Source organism: Sceloporus occidentalis, unplaced genomic scaffold, assembly GCF_023333645.1.
Source record: "Sceloporus occidentalis isolate IW3139 unplaced genomic scaffold, rSceOcc1.0.p SCAF_4, whole genome shotgun sequence".
Taxonomy (NCBI): domain Eukaryota; kingdom Metazoa; phylum Chordata; class Lepidosauria; order Squamata; family Phrynosomatidae; genus Sceloporus; species Sceloporus occidentalis.
The window spans coordinates 145,405,240-145,428,826 of NW_028316984.1; the positions used below are offsets into that span (position 1 = coordinate 145,405,240).

The 23,587-nt window shown below is 41.2% G+C and overlaps 2 protein-coding genes across 2 annotated transcripts in view; one reads left to right on the top strand and one right to left on the bottom strand.

Annotated features, from left to right (window-relative positions):
* The window catches only part of LTK (leukocyte receptor tyrosine kinase), a 167,976-nt gene extending 151,748 nt beyond the window's left edge, over positions 1-16,228 (top strand). The window contains exons 25-29 of the mRNA XM_089523151.1: positions 3,987-4,079; positions 5,766-5,867; positions 7,297-7,431; positions 9,862-9,952; positions 11,188-16,228. Of these exons, the coding sequence (XP_089379277.1) occupies positions 3,987-4,079; positions 5,766-5,867; positions 7,297-7,431; positions 9,862-9,952; positions 11,188-11,961 (1,195 nt within the window). The 3' untranslated portion in view covers positions 11,962-16,228. The remainder of the gene's footprint in view (positions 1-3,986; positions 4,080-5,765; positions 5,868-7,296; positions 7,432-9,861; positions 9,953-11,187) is intronic.
* A 5,426-nt stretch (positions 16,229-21,654) lies between these two features.
* The window catches only part of ITPKA (inositol-trisphosphate 3-kinase A), a 77,744-nt gene continuing 75,811 nt past the window's right edge, over positions 21,655-23,587 (bottom strand). The window contains exons 6-7 of the mRNA XM_089521911.1: positions 23,457-23,528; positions 21,655-22,467 (exon numbers count right to left, since the gene is read on the bottom strand). Of these exons, the coding sequence (XP_089378037.1) occupies positions 22,264-22,467; positions 23,457-23,528 (276 nt within the window). The 3' untranslated portion in view covers positions 21,655-22,263. The remainder of the gene's footprint in view (positions 22,468-23,456; positions 23,529-23,587) is intronic.

The following is a 23,587-nucleotide window of genomic DNA, read 5'->3' on the forward strand; positions in this document are numbered from 1 at the left end:
GGCCACACAAGCCTCAGTTTTCTTTTGTGAAATGTTAGAGGGTATGTAGCAGTATAAAGCAGCAATATAAACATCATTCCTGAGAAGATTCTGAGATATCTTCTGGAATTATATCTCAAGTTCTTCCCCGTGTCCACTAGATGGTAGTGCTGCACCATAAGATTAAGCAAATTTTCTTTTTATTCCTTTCAGCCTTTGATATGGCATGGATATGGCATGGTAGACATGGATCAGGATGTGAAAATCTGCCAGTTAATTATATATATATATATATATATATATATATATATATATATTTATTAGTTTCTAAAATTCCTGTCAGAATTCTGTCCAAGTTCCAAATCATGTTCTTAAACCTTTTCTGCACATATCTTGATATAGTATTTCCCTGATGTATGTATTTTTTAAGATTCCCCCCACCCCCTATTACATTTTTAGTAATTTGCCTTTTGGGGCATACAATTCAAAAGAGAGAAAAGAAAAATCTATTGGTCACCATTTGTTTTTCATTGATGGAAAACCAAAAGAAACCTGCACAATGTCATTTGTAGGCTGTTTGTGATGACTGGTCCTTCAGTCATCTGGGAACTTCTTCTGAACCATAAGGGGTTAATCTGGGAGGAGGTACATGCTAATGAGAGATGACATCACATGCTAATGAGCTGTGGCATCATAGCTGATGTAAGGTCTAACTGACCAATCAGAGAGTGGGACCGCGAGATTCAAGAACTTTCTATGGAAAATCTTTAAAAGGCCCTTTGAGGCCATGCGGCCCTTTGTCTCTCCCTTGATCCTCTCCTGAGGGGGAACCAGATGATGTCTCTTGGAGTCTGGGGGACACAGACTCAGGAATGCAGGTAGAGTTGGCAAGGAGCCAGCTCCCTGATTCCAAGAACTCAAAAGGACTACAAATCCCACCTTCCGTGAGTAGTTAGGAACGTGTTAGCTAGTGCGTTTAGGCCTTTTGTTATTTTCAACAATGGCTTGTCTGGAATGAACTCTGTAACTATGTTCTTTGACCTGCAAGGCAAGGAGGCTTTGCAAGAGTGATATAAATTCTGTCTATCCTATTCTATCCCTTTTTAAAATAAACTTCTTTCTTAAAAAGCATCTGCTATCTCTATGCTCCTATACACGTCCCTAGACTCGGCTACTGGTTGTTCTGGGTTGGCAAGAAAGGAAACTAGGGAGATTATCGCACTGCGTTCTGAGAACGTTCTCATCACGTGATGAGAACGGAACGCATTTGAGTATACCGCATGTATGTGTTCCAATCGGGTTCTCAGAACGTTTAAATGTGTTCCAAATGTGTTCCAGGAGGGTACAGATATGAATGTGTTCCCAGAGAGCTGAAACGTGATGAGAACGTTCCAACAGAGTTCTATGCGGTATTCTTATCCGTTCTCAAATCCGTTCTCTCATTCCTCCGTCTCCTGATTGGCTGAAAGAATGACAGGCAGGGAGGGAGGCAGGCAGGCGAGCGACTGCAGTGAGGGAAGATGTGTGTGTGTGAGGGGGGAAAGAAGGAGGGAGGGAAGGGAGGAAAGTTGGGACAAGTGAGAGAAGAGGAAAGAAGGGAAAGAGAGAGAAAGAGAGAGGGAAACAGGGGGGCCAGAGCAGAGAGCAAGAGGGAGAGGGTCTGGCTGCTTCTGCAGGGGCCTCTAGTGTCATGTCCAGCGGGGCTCCTGTGCTGGCAGCCTGCAGGAGGCAAGGATGGCAGGGATGCCCAGGACCTTCTCCTCCTTCCCTCCAGGAAGGAACCCACAAAAGCTCCTCTGTTTGGAGCAACACACAAAAGCAAGCAAACAACTCCCAGAATTCCATAGCAAAGAGCCAGACAAGAATTAAAGCGGGGAGGGAAGCTCACAGGCCCCACCTGGAATATTGTGTCCAGTTCTGGGCACCACAATTCAAAAAGGACATTGAGAAACTGGAGCGTGTCCAAAGGAGGGCGACTAAAATGGTGAAAGGTCTGGAAACCATGTCCTACAAGGAACGACTTAGGGAGCTGGGGATGTTTAGCCTGGAGAAGAGAAGATTAAGAGGTGATATGATAGCCCTGTTTAAATATTTGAAGGGATGTCACATTGATGAGGGAACAAGCTTGTTTTCTGCTGCTCCAGAGACTAGGACCCGGAGCAATGGATGCAAGCTCCAGGAAAAGAGATCCCACTTCAATATTAGGAGGAACTTCCTGAGAGTAAGGGCTGTTCGACAGTGGAACACACTCTTTCCTCAGAGTGTAGGGGAGTCTCCTTCCTTGGAGGTCTTTAAGCAGAGGCTGGATGGCCATCTGTTGGGGATGCTTTGATTGTGATTTCCTGCATGGCAGAATGGGGTTGGACTGGATGGCCCTTGTGGTCTCTTCCAACTCTATGATTCTATGATTCTATGAAGGCACACATTACATGCGCACACACACAGGAGGCAAAAGGCTGACAAGCAGCCAAAATGGGGAATTGGGATGACAGCAGAGGACTCTTCTTTTCTAACCGGTTTAAAGAGCTGCTATGGCTGGAGGATTGGAGACCAGGGGTCCAATCTCTGCTTGGCCGTGGAAACCTACTAGGTGATGGGGCAATTCACATGCTCTCAGAGGAAGGCAATGGCAAACTCCCTCCAAACAAACCTTGCCAAGACACCCCAGAATTTTAGTCCTGTGCTCAAACTACACCATGCTGGTACTCACCTGTGATGTAGGTTAATCCATTTAGGTCAATGGCTGTACTCTAGCAGGGATTAACAATAGTATGTAGGCTATGTTTAATAAAATGGAATCACTAAAATGGGCTGTCCACTTTTATTTTGCTTCCTTACAAAAACTGTGCAACTGCAGAATCCCGGCCCAATTCAGAGTGCTCGTTTTGACCTGTAAAATCCCATAGAAGCTTATATCCAGAACATCTGTAAGACTGGATCTTCCCATATAAAAGTGTTAAAGTTTTGATGCTGGGTGGGTGAGGGGCTTTGTCTCTGTTCTGTCACCATCATAAGCATATTTGATAAGAACAAAAAAGCGGGCTTTCTCAGCAGATGCTCCCAGGTGGTGCAATTACCTCCCATGGGACACTAGGGGCCCGAACAGACAGGCCAAAATAAAGCTACTTAGGGTCACTTTGGAGATATGCTATTTAAATGATGCATGCATCCTAAGATGCTGGAAGCCTCACTGAAACCACACTCCAGTCCTAAGGACTGGAGCACAGCTTTGGCACAGCTTCTGGCCTCTTAAGATGTGTGTATCATTTAAACAGCATACCTCCAAAGTGACCCAAAGCAGTTTTATTTTCACCTGTCTGTTCGGGCCCTAGGTTGGCCACCTGACTGTGCTGCTTCTATCAGCAGGCAAACATCATTTTTATTTTGTTCAGATTTTGGACATGTGCTGGTTGCTCTTTACATGCACCCACAATATCATGGGAACTACTTCCCTGGAGAATGAATTAATGTAACTTCAGGATGTCTGAGAATATAAGCATCACAAAATATCATGGGTCTTTATTACTTTGTGGGGGATGTTCCGGATCAGGGATTCTTTGGACTGGTATAGCATTCTAATTTTAATTATCATGGCTCCATCCTCCAGAATCCTGCAATATGTAGTTTTGTGAGGCACCAGCTCTCTGACAGAGAAGGTGAAAGACCTTGTAAAACTACATATCCCAAGATTATGTAGAATGGATCGACAGCACTTAAAGTGGTGTCAAACTGCATTATTTCTATGGTGTAAATACACTCAAAGAAACATGTGTTATGCTATAGAGCAATATTTTAAGTGATCTTTTGGCACAGAAGCCCCTGGTGATAAATGCTACTTGAATGAAAAAATGTAAATAACTAATTAATAAATCTGAAAGGCATGTTTTTTGCAACACTAATAGATGGATGATTTAATACTTGAAGGATTCATATCAGTGCATGTTTAAGGTTCACTTGAGAGTCAAAATTACTTGTCTCTATCCTATGTTATTGTGTTCTTTTTAAAGGGATATAGCTGCAAGGAATTGCCTTCTGACCTGCACTGGGCCTGGGCGAGTAGCCAAAATTGGTGATTTTGGAATGGCCCGAGATATCTACAGGTAAGCTATAACAACAGTGGGGGAGTGGGATGGAAAAAATAAATGAAAATTTCTCCTGTCCATGTATAATGCATGGCTAAAAACATTGCATGGCTAGATACACTGAGTAAGACGTACAACCACATGTGGGCTGTGTTTTGTCTTTTGATGGCTGGTTCTCCTCCTCTCCCCTATCCCTTAATACATTTTGACTGTTACAAAACAGAAAGAATACGAATCAGCTGTGGTTCTGCAGAGAGGACTATCCACCAAAACACAATGGGTGGTTAAGGAAGGAATTAGTCACAGTGGCAAAGAAGAGGCCAGTGAAGACCTAGGACATGGAGAGGTCTCCAGCTGAGGGAGAAACTGTTCATGGAATGTCCATTAGATAACTATCACCTGAACTCTCCACAAAGATGGACTTTATGGAAGAATGGTAAAGAAAAAGCCATTGCTGAAATAAGTCCATATCAAAGCCTGTTTGAAGTTTGCAAAAAGCCATGTGAATGGCAACAGTTTCTCTGGTCTGATGAGAGAACTATCACCTGAACTCTCCACAAAGCTGGGCTTTATGGAAGAATGGCAAAGAGAAAGCCATTGATGAAACAAGCCCATATCAAGTTTGCAAAAAGCCATGTGAATCGCAACAGCTTCTCTGGTCTGACAAGATAAAAATTGAATTTATGGCCTTGCTGCAAAACATTATGGGTGGTGCAAAGGCAACAGCACTAATTGCCCTGAGGACACCATCCTCATGAAGCATGGTGGTAACAGTATCAAGTTGTGGGGATGCTTTTTCTTGGTAGAAATTAGAAAACTGGTCAGGATTGAAGTCAAGATGGATCGAGCCACATTCTAGAGGAAAACTTGTTTCAGTTTGAAAAGGACCTGGGCCAGGAGTGAAGGTTCAGCTTTCAGCAGGACCTTAAACACATAGTCAAGGAGCATGGTTTAAAATCAGACCCTGGAGTGGTTTAAAATCAGAACCTGAGTGTCTTTGACTGGGCCTGGACAAAGCCCAGACTTTGATCTGATTGAAAATATGTGGCAAGAAGTGAAAGCTGTGTTCCCTGTGTTCCCTAAGGGTCCCCAAGCAACATGACATAGCTGGAGCCAACAAATGCCAATTTGTTTCTGTTTTTCTTAACATTTATTCCCCAGTAAAAATATTCTGTCCTTTCACAGTGTTGAGTATTTCCATACTCATTCCAGGTGAATCCATTTCAATTTAAGATTATAACTAGACAAAAAGTGGAAAAGTTAAAAGGGTGAATATTTTAGCAAGGCTCTGTGTCTTATTTTAATGTAAGCTGCTTCGATCGTTTGGAGAAGTTGGGAATAATAATAATAATAATAATTAGTATTCACTATGAAGGAAATTTCTATTCCTCCTTTTCTGAACACAGATATGAAACTGTTTGGTTTAATTGCATTTCTGGAGGGACAGAAGTCAGAATGTGACCGTTGTTGGTTATGTTGTTGTGTGCCTTCAAGTCATTTCTGACTTACTGTGACCCTAAGACAAAGCTATCATGGGGCTTTCTTGGCAAGATTTGTTCAGAGGAGGTTTGCCATTGCCTTCTCCGGGGGCTGAGAGCATGTGACTTGCCCAAGGTCACCAAGTGGGTTTCATAACCAAGCAAAGAATCAAACGCTGGTCTACACATTCATTACAAAGTATCATTTTCCCTTGGGCCTTACTAGGGCAAGCTATTATCGCAAAGGAGGACGAGCCATGCTTCCTGTCAAGTGGATGCCTCCAGAGGCATTCCTGGAAGGTATCTTCACCTCCAAGACTGACACCTGGTAAGTGCCTTTAACAGCACAACCCTGTGCATAATTGCTCAGAAGTACATCACTCTGAGTGAGACACACTCCCACATATATGTATAAGCTAGGGGTGGGCAACTGTGACCATGGTGTGAGTCACGTTTCTGCCCTAGGCATGCTCTGGAGGATGCACAAAGTGCCAGAAATCCCTACCCCAACAGTCTCCTGCTGCTTTTGTAAAAGAAGTGTTTTTAAATGTTAAACAGCACAGGGTGGGGGTAACCACCTATTCTCAAAATTAATCTTTGCTCTCAGAGGCTTCCCTTTTACCTGAGAAAGGGCTGTTTGGGAAATTTTGAAAGGCTGAGGAGCACAAAACTACTTTGTGGACACACACAGCCACAAGAATGAACTTTTTTTTTCTTCTGGGGTAGAGGATTATAGCCTGTTGTGCAAACTGTACATGGCTTTCTGTTCAGTTTTACAGTTTGCAATAAAGCATTTTATGCACTCTTGTGCCAAATATTTTAATCGTTTAGTAAATTTAGTATTTAAAAACTGATTACGTAGAAGTGAAGTTGCAGTGACCCGAAGGATAATAGTGAACATGCTGAGCATGCACTTAAGTGAAGAAATGCTGTGATGTGGGCCAGCTTTCTGAACCACAGAGATGAAGAGGGCTGAAGCATCATACACCTGTGAAACATGTGCCATCTTCTGTTTTTTAAAAACAAAAAAAATTTGTGAGTTCATAGCAAAAATAAAAATAAACAGGAAAAATACAGGAGAACAGCAATTTGATAATGGTGTCTTGTAGGGTTCGGGGGGGTGGGGGTGGAATACCACTAGTAACAATTTTAGAATGCCAAGGAATTAAACTTGTTGATTAGTCCCATTGAATCAACCACTGAATGATGAATCAACACATAGGTAAATCACACTGATTCAACGAATCTACTCTAGGTGAGCCTAACCATAGGATTCAGGGCCTTGTGTTCAAGAAGAGGATGCAAATAGCATACATGGTTGCTGATAAGAATCATTGTTGAAACCGTTATGTTTTATTTTCTTTGTTGCCCTTGGTTCTTTTTATCTTTGGAGACAGCCATAGCTCAGTGGTAGAGTATATGCTTTGCATGTAAAATTCCCAGGCGTAATCTTTGACATCTTCCAGCTATATACTTCTCTCTGGAGTCTGTGCAAACAATACCAAGCTAGATAACCTTGTGGCATGTTTTTTTCTGACTTGGTGCCCTTGAGGAGTTTTCTACTGCAAATCCCATCACTGTGGACTGTTGGACGTGCATGGTTTCCTGACTTTTCACCATTTTGGTTACCCCCCTCTGAACATCCTCCAGCTTGTCAACATCCTTTTTGAATTATGGTGCCCAGAAAGTGATAGAAAGAATAGCTATTGATGTGTCAACCAAAGACTAATGAGCTGCCTTTTCTGTTTCTGTGCTAGGTCCTTTGGAGTGTTGCTGTGGGAGATCTTCTCCTTGGGCTACATGCCTTATCCCTGCAAAACCAACCAGGAAGTGCTAGAATTTGTCACCAGTGGTGGACGAATGGATCCCCCAAAGAATTGTCCAGGCCCTGTGTGAGTACAGTTACATTCTTTTTTTTTTTTTTAAGGATGAAAGGCCAGGTAGTATTTAAAGTAGCAATAGTTCCCATCAGAAAGAAAACATTGTGTTGCCATTGTGTGGTTCTGTGCGCTGAGCTTTGTTTTTTTAAAAATCTGGGGATTCATAAATGTTGAATTTACCACCTACATATGTTGCAGAAGTTGCATGTTAGTTTGCAGAGCATGGGGGAAGGGGAAACAGCCTTCTTTTCCTTTTAATAGCATTCTTGTTTTATGAGGAATTTGGGAAGGTAAAATAAGGAAGAATGGTTCCTACTTTCAGCTGCTCAGAGAGTTCTGTCCCCCATTTATTTAAAGTTGCATATTTTACTTGTTTGTTGTCCACCTTTCGACCAACAGGCAATTTGCCCGCTATAAGAGGGTTTATATCATTTTTGTCTCTTTGCCCTCAGAATAAGGGCCAGAATCCTACTAGAGATTTACATACGCATGAAATCCTGTCTCAATTCTCCTGCAAACTCCATTTACTGGGAAGCAGCTATTGTGATCAACTGAGGTCTGTTCCCCTCTCAGTTGGGAAGGAACTGACCAATGGTCCTACCTCCTCTCATGAGCAGAAGCAGGACCCATCACAGTTCCCCTTTGCACCAGAGATTATTCATGTGGAATGCCCTGTCTCTAACTCAGTGAACACTCTTCATGAATGAAACCGGAAAGAATTTATTGAAAACAATCAGCACAGTAGCACATCCTTTGCCAGATTTAAGTTAGCAAGCTAAGTTTCACTTCCATGTTCCCTCCAGATCCACCTCCCTCCTCCCTCTTCCCATTCCATTTCCATGGAGAGCTAGGACCTCTGTGACTGTGGTTCACACACAACAATCCCACATAGCTATTTATCCCCCTCCCCTCAGACCCAGACTCTCAACATGGCTATAGCATGGCTAAGCAGACCTCTTTAACATGGCAGAGGGAACTATGTGGGGCAACTTTGACATGCATAAGGGTGGGTGGGATTGTCAGCTGCTTTCCCAATTGACAGAGAAACAAACCCCCTTCAACTTCATGATTGTTTCCCAGTCAGTGGAGACTGGAGGACTTTCATGGTCCTTACATAGACCCTATGAATATGAAAAAGTGAGTAACCATAGGTTAAGCATTCATAACTTCCCAATAGGGTTCTAGCCATTATCATCATCATCATCATCATCCTTTATTTTTACTCACATAAACACATAATACAGTATTAAACACATAATACAGTTTTAAAATTATATGAAACCCTTAAAATATCATATAAAACTGATACATATCAAAAATATTCAGTGTAGACTTTAAAATTCATAATTTAAAAATCATCTGGATAAGCCTGCTGGAAGAGACTGGTCTTTAATGTTGCTGTAAACTCAGACAATGTATGCAGCTTTCAAATCTCTTCCAGCAGGTCATTCCACACTCTGGGGGCAGCTAAAGAAACTGTCCTCTCAGTAACAGTTGCCAACCTAGTCTTGGCTGACTGAAGTGAGTGTCTCCCAGAGGACCTGAGTGTATGGGGTGGATTATATGTGAGGAGGTAGTTCTGTAGGTAATATGGACTTAAACCACACAGGGCTTTAAAGGCAACAACCAACACTTGGTACCTGGTCTGGAAACTGATTAGCAGCCAGTGTAATATGACCGAGGTGTGTACCAGTAGCCAATCTGATTGCTGTTTTGAACTAACTGAAATTTCCAAACTTGGTACAGAGGTGGCCCAATGTATAGCGCATTGCAGAGGTCCAACCTTGAGGTTATCAGCACATGCACTACCATCTTTAGATCCTACAGCTCTAGTTTGGTGAAGCACTAGAGCATTGTGGCTGAGAATTCTAAAAAAAAAAAAACAAACTAGGAAGGGCAACAGTAAAAGCTGATAGCAGGCATTCCTGGCTATCACATCTATCTAGGCTGTAATTTGGAGCAACAGATCCAGATGCATCCCCAGGATGCAAACACTGCCTTTCACGGGGAGTAACCCCATCCAGTATTGGTTGGCACACCTCCAAACCCAGGTTAGGACCCTTGAAAGTACTTCTGCTTTACCTGGTCTGGAAGACCTCATTTACTTTTTTCAGGACCCTGTTAATGCTACAATTCCACTTTAACTTCCATGACTGCATCCTGTGGAATCCTGGCTATATAATTTGGTGAAGCACTAGAGCATTGTGGCTGAGAATTCTAAAAAAAAACCCTCTCCTAAAACTTCAAATTCCAGGATTCCATGGGATGTTGCCAGAACAGTTAAAGTGAAATCATAGTGCAACAATTGCATACTGTGAAATGGCTCCTTAAACACATTTTCATTAAAAAAAACATTGTTCTTCTCAGAAGAAAGGGAAATGTAATTAGGAGATTTTCAAACCTCATCTTTCTGATGCTGATAATTTTAATTTTCCCTGAAAGTTATCGGATTATGACACAGTGTTGGCAGCACAGCCCTGAGTACCGACCTAATTTCTCTACCATTCTGGAAAGAATAAAGTACTGCACACAGGTAAGGGAATTTCTTATCAAACATAGTAGTCTTTTATTTGGCACAGTGTTGGGCATCCAAAAACTCTGTGCACTATGATGGTCCACTGAACTGTAACAGAGAACTATGTCCTTCCTTTTCAAGGCAAGAAATTCCTTCAGAAAGCCCAGGGACTTTTTATCTGCACTCAGTAAAGCAAGTGACTGTAGCCCAAAGGAAAAATCAGCTCCCTTCATCATCAGGAAAATGAAGGCTAACTACAGGTTGGGTGAAAGTCTCAGGTTCTCAATAAACCACAGAGAGAGAGAGAGAGAGAGAGAGAGAGAGAGGCCCAGTTTGGTGGCTGCAGCTTCCCTCCGGAGGAAAAACAGGTGCCAGCAGGCTGCCATTTTTCAGTGATCTGTACTGTGCCAGAGAGAGATAAAAGCAGAGTATTATTTGGCTTTTAAAATCCTATGAAATTCATGGGGTCTGTGTAAATTGACAGGTAACTTGAAAGCACATACACAACAATCAGTGCAAAAAAGAAGGCTTGTCATAAGCCTCTGTGTGCTGATGTTCTTGCTTAGTTATTTTCGTAGTCAAAAAGCAGCTACGGGCAACATGGTTACACATGCTCATTTTTTAATCTATAAAATACAATGGGCTGAATCCAATGAGTCCCAACTAGAGAAGAACTATTAAATGAATGAAATGTATAAAAGTTTATTTTCTATAATAAAATTGTGCATATGCCCAAATAAATGAGTTCTGCAGCAGAAAGAAACTCCATATTATTTACTGTAGATGTTTTGGTGCCCAGACTTACATGATTTTAAAAAATGTGAAATGACACCAGTTCTTTTAAAAAAAGAAAGAAAAAACAGGGTTGGCAAGTGAGTTTTTGATGCTGTTTTTGCTCTAACATTCTAGAAATGCAGAAGCAGTTATAAAGTCTGCAATGGCAGTAGGAAGACGAGAATTGTTATTTGTGTGCTTCACAATGAAATTATACATGTGGCCTTCTAAAGGCCATAAAACTATTAGGTCCAAGGTATGGAATTACCAATCTGGAGTACTGCAGCCAAGGGGAGGGGAACATTAATCACATACAGATGCATCACAGTCACATCTCCAGTCCTTACCAGTTGTTTATAGTGTGTCTTTTTAATTTAAAAATGCACTGCAGCTGCAGGTAACCTCTAGATCTTTCCTGTATACCTGTAAACACAATCTGAAAGGATTTGGGAAATCATACAAATTTTCTTGTTTTTCAGGATCCTGATGTGATCAATACAGAGCTGCCCATTGAATGCAGCCCAACACCAGATGATGAAGGAAGCACTGTATTGCATCCAAATAGTTCAACTGGCATGGTTCCTTTGCTGGGTATCCCTACCTGTGCACCTCAGATGAATCCCAGAACATTAGAAGACCATAATTCAGGGAACAAATATGGGCAATGCCCACAAGAGCTGCTAGTGGAGAACCTTGGTAACTGGACAGGCGGAGGACCTGGCCTGCCTGGCCTCAGTGATTCCAGCAATGTGGCTTGGGCTGAGTCAACCCTAAACCAGAAACTGGATTCAGCCAACACAAATCAGCCGACGCAGATGTTGAAAAACAAAACCAAAAATCTTTGGAATCCAACATATGGGTCTTGGGTCCTGGAAAGCATTTGCCAGCCCAGCTCCAAACTCAATCCAACACAGGAACGTGAAGATTCTGGGTTTGATGGGAACTGCAGTTCCTCCCCTAGTTCTCGGGCATCACCTTCATCTCCAAGCCAGAGCCATTCTCCTCATATTGATATTGGTGGGATTGAACTGGTGAAGCTACAGAATTTCCCCTGTGGCAATGTGAATTATGCTTATGATGATCTCTGCTTTGAAACAAATCAACCTTCATCTTTAGCAGCAGAGTCAGCCATGGTCTTGAGGAGTGCCAGTCTGCATAGAGAAGGCAAACTTTTCTCTAAACCAGAGAAGACCTCAAGAGAGAGAGACTCTGGCCTCTCCTTGTCTGATGATCTGAGTGTCACACCTGTGTAAGAGGGGATGCTCTTCCAAAGAATCAGGCCTTCGCTCTGGGAGTGAGTATGTCTGCAAGAGCAATTAAAATGCCTGGTTTTTGTTGTCTCTCTCCTTCCTGCCTTCCAACATTTCCCTCTGTTGACCATGTTCAAGAAACAAATGGATTAATGTTGTCTTGCTCTGGCTGCCAGCACTATAAATGCCTAATGACATACATAAAAATTATAAAAGTGGTGCCAGACTATTAAGCAGTCACCAGCAGTTACAGAGCGTAATGAGGTCCATGTTACAGTCTAATGGTCTATGGAAAGCAGCTACACCCAATCCAGTGAAAAATTAGCTCTACCATGAATTAGAGTAGGTTAGAATTAGCAAAACCATGGGCTACTGCTGTATGCCAATGGACTTCAAAATACTTTCCAGCTGATTCTTGACTAAGTCTGATTTACAGGGTAGAAAATAAAATCTACTGGGTTTGCATTGGACACAATGGCTGAAAGCTATAAGTAACAACAAGGAATGACCAGTATATTCACAATGAAAAGTGGCCAAAGTTGGAGGAAGACACAGAAAGTATTTGTGTTCTTCATAAAGCATTAAAAACTTAGAAAACTAAACTTTCTTTATTTTAAGGAGCAGGTAAAATGGATACCATCTTTTTTCATTACTGAATGCTGATTTGCACCACAGTCTAGTTCATTTTTCAAAGCCTGACCCTGGAGGTCTCAGGAGTTACCTGTCATTGTACTTTGAACTGGACCTTTTCTTTTAATAGACTACATAGAAGGAACTGTTTCTTTAAAAAATCACTCAGTGTTCAACAGTAGTAATTCACACTCTTATAGCAACAGTTTTTTGTAAACCAAAGATTCAGGATGCAACACACACACACACACACACACACACACACACACACACAAACTGAAAGTTCTTCTATGGTGAAATGTGACAAAGGCCATTACTTGAAGCAGGAACATTTTGATTTTTAGATACCCTCTGGCTGAATAAGTAAAGGCTGTTAATTATTCTTGTCATTCCCTAACATCTGCCAGGCATGTCTAATAGATACTTACTATTGGCATGGCAAGCTGAGGAGTACATGATACACTTCAGAACATAAACAGAGCTCCTTAAAAGAGAATCATTATAAAAAGCCACAGTATCTCACAAGTAATTTCAGGGATATTCCCCTCCCCCCCCCCTTTAAAAATATCACTATAAGGCATCCCTCATGGATCCAGGATCGTTAATTGCAGGGAAGTATCATAGATCTAGCAGTAGCTTTGGAATGTCTTGTACTCTAGGTTCATGTGTCTCACATACCTTGAAAGTAGGTAGTGTTTTGTCAAATGTAGGATGTCCTTCATATGGACAGTTTGAGAGATGTGTACGAATTTGACTCAAGTGATTTAGAACAAAAGTCTTCTCACTGAAGAACACAAGCTTGGGTCTTTTAGGCAAAAGACCCAAGGTGGATCCAGCATGTGCCTTTTGCATACATTTGGTCATGAATGGGCCAAGATCTGCTTTGAGTGCACATTTCTGATATTGCTGGAGGATAAGGCTGGTGGTGAAAAAGCAGAGAATCAAAGAGCAGGGGGTAAATCCTCTTTATGTCACACCAGCAAAAAAAAAAGTTATTTACTGCCAGGTTTCTCTGTAGATAGAAGCCTGTTTCCATATGTTCATATGTTTACGTGACACATCAGCAGGTCCTACAGAATGATCACTAGACTCAGCGTTGCTTGTTCTGAAAGCATAAAAATAAGGCACGAGTCTTAAGCATGAGTCTTGTATTATTGTCAAGACTAACACATTTACCTCAATTTTCATGCATCTAAAGAAATGGGCTGTAGTCTACAAATGCTTATGATAAAATAATGATGGTTGATCTTAAAGACTACCTTCTTTTTATATTGAAACAGACTAACGTGGGTGTGTCTGAAAATAAACACATCTGCAAAATGGAACTTATACTGAGAATCACATTCACACAGAAAAGTACACACCATTATTACAAAATGAAACTGGGGAATTGTAAAAGGCTTTGCAAGTGCTTGCTGCAATATATTGCTTTCCCCCTATGCTTAAACTGTCCCATCCCCTACCAAGAAAGACATGTTTCATAATAGAATTCTCATTAATACAATCAACACATGGAAGCAGGTATTTCATACCTCTAAGAGAGCCCTATTATCACTTCACCGATTAACCTTATTAGAATGAAATCTTGGTTTCCTTGATCTTCTCTCTCACATATCCTATGTGAACAATATTCCCGTTGACCCAGACACTAGGCCATTTTGGTTACAACCTTAAGCACGTTCAGTGCACAGTTCTAAGGTCCCTGGAAAGGTATCCTATTGTAAATTATCCACCCCAGCAGATCTGCCCTCACACAAGAGTTCCCACTGTAGACATGGAAACCTTTGCCATGGGTGTGCCAATGGTGGACACAGCATATTTAGAGGAGTTCTAATTGGGCCGGGTCCCAAGCTTTCATCTTCCTGCAACATATACTTTTAATGATGGGAGGAGGGATACCAGACCCTGGGACCAATGTGACAGGTAAGTGGAAGGAAGAGTCAGGCGCAAAATGGAAAATGCCACTCTCCACTCTTGTGTTCTACTGGTCTGAGCTAACAAAACCTTTGCACTTAGCGGTTTCTCCCTTCGATGTTCCTTATGTCTGTATAGGATTGGCTTGTTAAAGAAAACGAGATCCACTGGAGCCAGTAGGACTGAACATTGATACTGTAAGGTTTCTACTACAGGGATATTCAGATTTTCAATTCAAGAGACTTAGGGTTTGTTTGTTTCTTTAAAAAAAAGCTTTGTTGTACCTGTTTTATATGAACTGTTCTACAACTACAGGTGGGGGAATCTTCACTGTATGTTCCAATTGTTCTCTCATGGGTGGTTCTCAGTTATTCCATCCAGCTAAGATCATTTCAGATTCTGACTGCCTTACAGTTTGGTATAAAGTACCAATATGCATACATGTATTTGTGTACCATTGTCACTGTACAGATGTAAAGATCTTACACCACCTCACTGACACACTCAGCATTGAATCAAGTCCAAATACAGTTGGCCCTCCTTATCCACAGACTTTTTATCCATAGATTCAAGCATCCATGGCTTGAAAATATGTTTTAAAAAAGTATAAATTCCAAATAGCAAACCTTGATCTTGCCATTTGATATAAGGAACACCGTTTTGCTATGCTATTGTATTTAATGGGACATGAGCATCCATGGATTTTGTTATCCACTGGAGATTCTGGAACAAAACCCCAGAGGATAACAAGGACCTACTGTATATCAAATTAATAAAATAGGATTACAGTCACATGTTGGTTCAATGTGGAGGTGAGATGGTATTAAACTGCTCAAGTAGTGGGCACTCCTGAAGCTCAGCTTTACACCCTTGCATTTCTTAGTAATGCTGAATTATTAAGAATCATTTTCAAACATATTTAGTTTTAATACCATTGTTTTGGCAAGATCAGGCCTTGGCATAGGTAGCTCCCAATGTTTTCATGTTATAGCTATGTAATTTAAGCTGATAGCTTTTGTAAAACACATTTTAGAGCAGAGGCTTGATAACAAAATGTATATTACAATAATATGGAGTTTGAATTGTTGGGCTTCCCCTGATGCATTTCCGTCTAACAACAACTTGGTTTCCACAACATCCCTGCAGACCATTTCTCTTTCTCCTAATTTTCCTTCTCTCTTTCATATGCCAGGGACGTAACCAAGGGGGGTTTCTTGGGGTCCGGACCCCCCCCCCTTTAATTAGAAAAATGAATGGTGTGTGCTGCTGCACCGCCGCACCCAAGCCCCATTATAATGGTGGCACTTAGTCTGGACCCCCCCTTCCTAAAATCTTAGCTACGTCCCTGCATATGCCCTATGTCGTTCTCTCAAAAAGTACTTTATATCAACACCACTGAATCCATCATCCTCTTTCTAGTTTTAAAAAACTGCCCCCTTTCAATTTGGCTGTGATCAATCCATTTTCTCTTTCACCTTTTCTGCAGTAGCACAGAGAAACCAGACACTTTACCATGATAAGGCTAAGAGAGATCTCAGCATCTTCACAGTTTTGTACTTACATGAATTGCTTTCAAGCTGTGATTACCTCTAAGAATGGCAACAGTACTTGCCATCTTGCCCTTTGGGATCACTGTTAAGTGTGTGAATAATAAGCCTGCTTCTATGCAATTTCAATTCAGACAAGATGTATACTGTACTTCTATATTTACAATGCTGAAATAAATACATCCTAACACAGCTGTCCAGTCTTTTCTGTTGACATCTAAATGTCTGGGGAAATAAGGGGAAGTTGATGCCATCTCTGTTCTTTTATTCTTTAAAAAAGGTATCTGTTAATCCACTTCCTATTTTTGGAGAATGGGTAATGCATTCTCTGTCTTTGTCACACAAGAATATTAGGTTTTGCCCTTGGTACTCCTGTTAGATTTTAGGCTGGAAACCATTTTTTAAAGCTAAAGGTAGTCTGGAAGTGGCATTAGTTCCTTCTGCATCTTCCAGCCCTCCCTATTCTATTGCCCTCCAGCTTTGTTGGGAAATAGTTCCCAGAATCCCCCCACCCATGATTCTGGAAGTTGTGGCTCAGCATAGCTTCTGGATGCTAGATTATTTCTCTTATATCATTGTCATCTGTGGTAAACAGGTTTTGCATGTTTTGAAAATAATATGAAGTTCACACACTCTCAGCCTCAGAGGATGGCAATGGTAACCCCCCCCCCCCCGAAGAAACCTGCCAAGAAAACCCCATGATTGGTTTGCCTTAGAGTCACCATAAGTTGGAAATGACTTGAAGCCACACAACAATGCCCACTATAAAGCTGTAATTTCACCTTGAAACAATCTTCAGCTATCTGGAATAAGAAGCCCTCTCTCCCATAACTGTCTGGATGTAACACGGTTATTTATGAATAATGGTATTGATTCCCCTGCAATGCTTGGAGAAGGGTAGACTCGTTTTGCTTCTGAAAGATGCACAGAACTGAGGCAGAGTAAATCCTTGAAGGAACTGCAATAGTATATTATTTTCCAGCATGCCTCTTAGTTTATCTTAAACTAAAGGGAATACAGTACAACAGTTTTTGTCTCTGATCTCTTCTGGAATTTTGCTCAAACACTGAATGACAATTACATTTTACCATGAAAAGGATGAGCCCTCAGACTTACTTGGGGAGCTATTACAGACTGTGGTGGTGCTGCAGGAATCTGGAGGCCGCCATTTTCTCCCTGCTCACTCAGCTTCTTCTTGCAAGGCTCCCATGTGCCATTCATGTGCCAAGGAGAGGTAGCCAATTGGCTTGGGTAAGCAGTGTGCATTTCAGGTGACAGCCTGAGAAATTCCGTTTTCTCTCAGGTCCGCTTGGAAAATGTATTAGAAGTATCCTGCTCTGCAAGACATTCTGATTTCAACTGCCCACCCTCCCAGCATTTCTGGTGTACATCACTGTGGTCCACAATTTGCTTTCAGACTTGTTAATGCATGTATGGTGATCTGTAATCCTATTCACTATTATTTTGTCACAACTTTGGAAACAGTGTGTCATGGGGCTAGATCCTGTTGTGGGAAAAGTTGGACCTTACGGCTCATTGTTCCATCATTTCATGGAATGAAATTTCATTAGGGAACTTTAGGGATAGAGATTTACAGGTAATGCCCACTTCAGGGTGGACATGTATCACCCACAGGTGACACAGAACCACACGGTAGCTGTACAGCCGAGTGGCTTCTCAGTTGCTGACTCCTGCTTCAAGTCAGAAGTCCAGTATGTGGTGAATGCTCTGGATCATTTGGTTATGGGATTTTGGATCTTTGACTCATGCCATTCCAACCTATACAGCTCTAACCATTAAAGTTATGGCCCTTTCTTGCCAAACTCCTGTTGCATGGCATATGTTAGTTCTTGGCCTTTCTTTAGCTGGCTCCAGCCTCTCACCAATAGTCCTGCAATGACTGCTTTGCCCTTCCACTATTAGGTTTTCATAAAGTGCTGACAGATGTTCCTATCACTAAAAAAAAGCACATTATTATTGCTTAACAGTAATTCTTGCAGCCTTATTCATCAGATCTCTCCACTCCCTTTAGTCCAGATGTGTTGGTGGCCATTCAGTTTGCCAATACAGCACAAAGCTTTGCCATAAAACAGCTTGGTTGTTTGGTAACAAAGGAAAGTATGGCCTATATGAGGTGCATTACCTTACATATTTTCAATGCTCATTAAAATACAAATAATATCCATGCGGTTGAGGCTGAAAATTACCAGGATCACAAATGGGTGGAAGGGAAAATTCAACCATGACATTCCCTGCTGCAAATTTGAGGAAACTTCATTATCTGGATCTGATATTCTAATTGGAGCAAATCCTTGACTGGTGCCAGGGATTATATATAGAGATGCATGCTCACACCCATGCAGCTACTATTTGTATTTTTTTAAGTGCATGAATTTAATATTTTGTCTACTTTGGCTCTCATCTGTGATCACTGAAGAAAACAAAAGAAGGAGGGATTATATGCCAAAGGGACAAGTATCTCCGTAAGAAAAACTGAATTGACATCTGGTTTCAGTGAAATTTTTATTCAATTGGAACTACCAAACTTCTTAACCTATACAGTTAGGATGCAAGAAATAGTATATTATTTTCAGTGTAGTGTTCAGAGCAATATCCTCTACAAGTGAGACAAGGCTTTTTATCTGATTTGTAGTAACAAAAGTAGAGTTGTAGCCGAAGTCCACTCAACCATTTCAAGCATGATTCTCCGTCACTGAAATGTAATTCATGGAATTAAACAAAGATCAGGCTTTTCATATTTTTGTCCCACTATTTATGGACTAAAATTCCACAATTTTATATCCTCTAGGATAGGAGGCGGCAGCCTGGTACTCTTCCAAAGTTTTGGACTACAACTCACACCCCAGCCAGCATACCCATGGATTGGGAGAATTGTAGTTCAAAACGTTTAGGATGCTAGGTAGCTTAGCCATGCTTTAGAGCAGAAATGGGGAATGAGACCCTGCAGTCATTGGTGGATGCATCTCCCATCAGTGCTACCCCGACATACCAAATGGTAAGGGACTACAGGAGTTGCAGTTTCCACAAGAACCAGAGGGCCACATAATCTCCATGTAGTACATGTGGTTACAAACCCATCATAGCTATGTAAGGTTCTTTATAGTTCTATTATACTGCCCTTTAAGCATGAATCCTATTTATTTGTCCCAACTAAAGTCGACCAACTGAAACAATGGCTGATGGGAGAGTCAACACATAGTTAAGTCCTTGTTCAAGCAGTCTCTTTCAACTGTGTGTTGCAGCCTCCTAAAGTCTGGCATCAGGAAATGACACATCTTTCCATCTGAGCATCAAACCAGGGGAGAGTGATAGCCCTCTGCTCAGTCTCAGCCAACTCTTCTACAGCCTATGCAGAGGCAGCAACAAAGACAGTTGTTGCTGCTACTGCTGAAATTAGTTTTGTGACAAACTCTGCTATAACTGAACTAAACAAACGGCACTATACAGGATGGCCAATTCTGAACAACTTAATAAGGAACAACTTAAAGAAGAGAACTGAGAGGTGACATGATACACCACTTTTAAAAATATGAAAGGATATCATGTAGAAGAAGAAGGTTTTGTTTTGTTTTGCTGCACCAGAGACTAGAACACCAGCCAGTAGATTCAAATCATAAAAAGAGATACACCTAGATTTCATCTTCTAAGAACTGTTTGGCAGTTGAGTAGACTACCTTGGAGGGCTGTGGATTCTCCCTCTTTGGAGATCTTTAAATAGAGGCTAGGTGGGCATCTTTCAGTACTGTAATTGTGTATTTAGGTTTTGGACTGGATGGCCTTTGCAGACTCTAAGGACACTTCCTATTCTATGATTCTCTGATGCCAATGATCTAACAAGATCTAATGAAAGGTACAGGAATCATATGGCCCTCCAGATGTTGGACTACAATTCCCATCAATCCTAGCAAGCATGACCAATGGTGAGGAATGCTAGCTATTTCAGTTCCTCAGCACCTGGATGGCCACACAATATCTACCCTAGTCTAATACAGGAATGGGGGTGAGGTGAGAAAATGTTTTTATTTTAATCACCTGCATTTAAACAATTAAAAAGATGCATGCTAAAAGAATGATATATGATAGGGATCTCGAAGTCTTGCAGCACTGGCAAGATAATGCAAAACTACCCAGGTCACTAAAGCAGAATCAGCATGAGATGCGGCCAAAGAGCCATGGAGTTCATCATAATGGCTGCTCTCTCCCTCTAATGCAGCTTTGCCATGGAGACCATTAAGAACTTCAGGTGTTCACATATGGTCATTAATAGTGCAAATGTTTCATTATTCACATAATTATTCAAACTTTATGGCTAGGGTGCTACACACAAGAAATTGTGTACTGAAAAATCAATCCATGATGCTTTTTGCTTAATGTGACTTAAAGTCTTTCTACATCATAGAAGAAAACAATGAAAGTTACAGTATTTTCTGTCACTTTCACAACTGGTTTGTTGCTGCTAAAATAACTGATTGCTGTAGTAATATCACATTCAACATACACTAAATGGATCTTAATATTCCCAATGTCTGTCTCTACGAACATAACTATTCCTTTTTTATCTGCTGATATACTCATATAGAAGTGGCAAGTCTGGAATGAATCAGACGTAGCGCAATCTTACCACCAAGCAACAAGACTGGGGTTTTGATTCCTAGGGTATGAAACATTTCAGTGTCAACTACATGCATCAGTACTGCCTTCATTTATTCAATACAGCTAGTAAGATATTATTTGTCAGTTGTTCAGACATTCATATGCAATGCCAGCTAGCAAGAAGAAGTTATTTCTGGGCCAGCACAAACATCTCTAAAATTGTTGTAGGCCACTTTCAAAGCACACTGGTGCTTCCTCCCTGGAATGTGCTGTGTTTCTTGCATAATGCAATTAAAATGTCTGACCAGATATAACAAGAGTCACAGAAGAGGATGCAAAATTAGATACAGGCCTAATTTTCCTGTTTTTAGCATTCGTATGGTTTGTCAGCCAATGGTATAGAATTACCCAGGTTGCTATACTGCAAAGGGGATGGACACTCACTCAAACCAAATCTGAGCTCATAATAAAAAACCACACCTTTTGCATGATTTTCTTTAGACTGCAGTCCTGGTTTGTGGGCAAGACTACAGGCTAGATTTGCATAACACATTTTTGAACAGGGATTGTTTCTGCAAAAGGCAAGCTGCACAATGTTTTTGCAAGGACTGAAGTAATAAAAAAACTATGCATGGGAGGAAAAGGGAAAGAAAACAGGTTGGGAGAGAAGGAAATACTGGGAAGGATAGGGAAGCAAGAAGAGGACAAGGATGTAAGTGCCCTTTAATTGTACAGTGCATAAAAGCCATTAATCCACTACTAGAAACCCAAATGCACTAGATCCGGTCTGATTTTGGAAGTTAAGTGGGGTCAGCCCTAATTAGTACTTGGATGGGAGACCACAAATGAATACCAGGTGCTATAGACTAGTATTTTAGAGGAAAGAACTGGCAAAACCGGTTCTTGAGTATTTCTTGCCTAAGAAAACCCCATGAAATTTATGAGGTCACCATAAGTCAACAGGCAACTGGAAGGCATAACCCCCCCCCCCCCCCCATACACACAGAAGCCCAAAGTGCCTTTTGGTTTCTAAAGCTCCAGCAGTATTTTGTGTACATTTTCAAGCTTTTTTGCTGCACTGTTGTAGTAATAAACAAATTATTATTGTTATTATTTTAAATGAAGGCTTGAACGCTATACATGTTACGATGTCCCAGGGGAATGTCTGGAAAATGAATATCCCTACATATGATGTGTAAGCACTAGGAAAGAGGCCTGTCTAATACTTTTTTAAATAACTCCTCCAGAGGAGAACTCTGGTCTTTTTCATCCCACGTGCTGCAAGCAACATTTGTTCCAAGTTGCTATAATGCAATCCAGAATGATTTGAATCATGATTGAACCAATTACTTGGTCCTGATCCAATATCTAAATATTCAAGATTCATTCTGTTGTTCCGTAAATCTTAATTCAGATGGTTGCATTCCAGATTACTACAAAGTGGCTCTGCATTTCTAGCTCGTTCTGCAGCAGCCTCCTAGGTCCTGATGTCCTCAGAGTATGGTAAGTTTTAAAAGGCTTTACCTCTAACAGAGGGATTGTTTGTGAAAAGAAATTGAAATTTAAGAATCAGTCCCTTCACAACTTGAACAAGTTCTTTTCATCTCTCCAGGATACTTGCTAAGATATCAATCAAATTGTCCAGTCCAAATAAGTATCCATCCTCCCGGTTTCCTTCTTCCCATGTAATCCTGTGATCAAGAGTCTGGCCATCTGAGAGAAGGGTAGTTTTTCCAAAATCAATGAGCCATATGTTGGCATTCCCACTATCATCATGCACAAATAGCAGTGAACTTCCAATTACCTATAAAGAGAAGGAGAGAGAAATACCTGTTTGATATGTAAGAAGTTACTGCTTCTGTTGCTGGCTCTACCCTCCATAAACTTAATACACCAGTGGTTTATAATTACAGAAGAATGGGTTAGTGACTTCTCTGTATAATAAAACTTCTACAACTGATCTACAGGTTTTCTTCATAAGAAATACTACCCTTTCTTGCCAAGTATGTTTATCAGGCTTGACTTCTGGGATTGTGGGACTTAATACTATGCAAATGGATGCTGGCAAGAGCAGTTTATGCATGTGCAAGTCCCATTTTGGATAGGGCGCAGAACACTATTCACTTGCCTTGCACTCCATTGAGAAACCTCCTACTACCAAGGAGCTGTCAACCCCAAGAGGGAACCCTGGCCCTGTCACACACTTGTAGAGAGGGAGGAAAGAGGACAACCAATTTAGACCACAAAAATCTGGCTGTTCTGAGCTCCTGGAGGAAAGAAAAGCAAGTGCATTCCACTTGGGAGTGCATTCTCATTTCTCCCCTGCTCTCCTGAACCAAGCTGCTTCTCTGTACTTTGAACCATCACCTGTCATCTCTCCTGTCCCCACAAGCACATAACAGCAACAGAAATGCTTCCTGAGGCTTTACATTTGCCAGGCAGTGGGGAGGACACAGAGCTGCAGGCTACAGGCATATGTAGGATCTTGGCCACAGTCTGCACAGTAGGTTTCTGCTAGCCATTAGATTCACTTTCAGCTTCAAGACTGGAAAAATGAAACACATAAACTGGTACCAAGATGAGGGAGGATTTTATGAAGTGTTTGGATAAGAAGGGACTTGCCTCCAATAACAGAATTGGGAACAGCTGAATTTACAGCAGCTTCCAGCCACCTTCTATAGCTATCATTTTGTCAAGGCTATTGTCATTGCTTCCTTCCAATGGAAATGGTGGTATTTTGTGAAGTTGCTCAATTCTTGGCTGCTGTATTCAAGAGTTGTCACCCACACTCACCTCATGCCGTTTAAAGAAGTCAGAAGACTCAAGGATACCACGAATTTCACACAGACGTCTCAAATATTTTTTCTGTTCAAAAAAAAAAGAAAGCGGGAGGGCTGAATCTCTTAAATTTTATGGTCAAATAG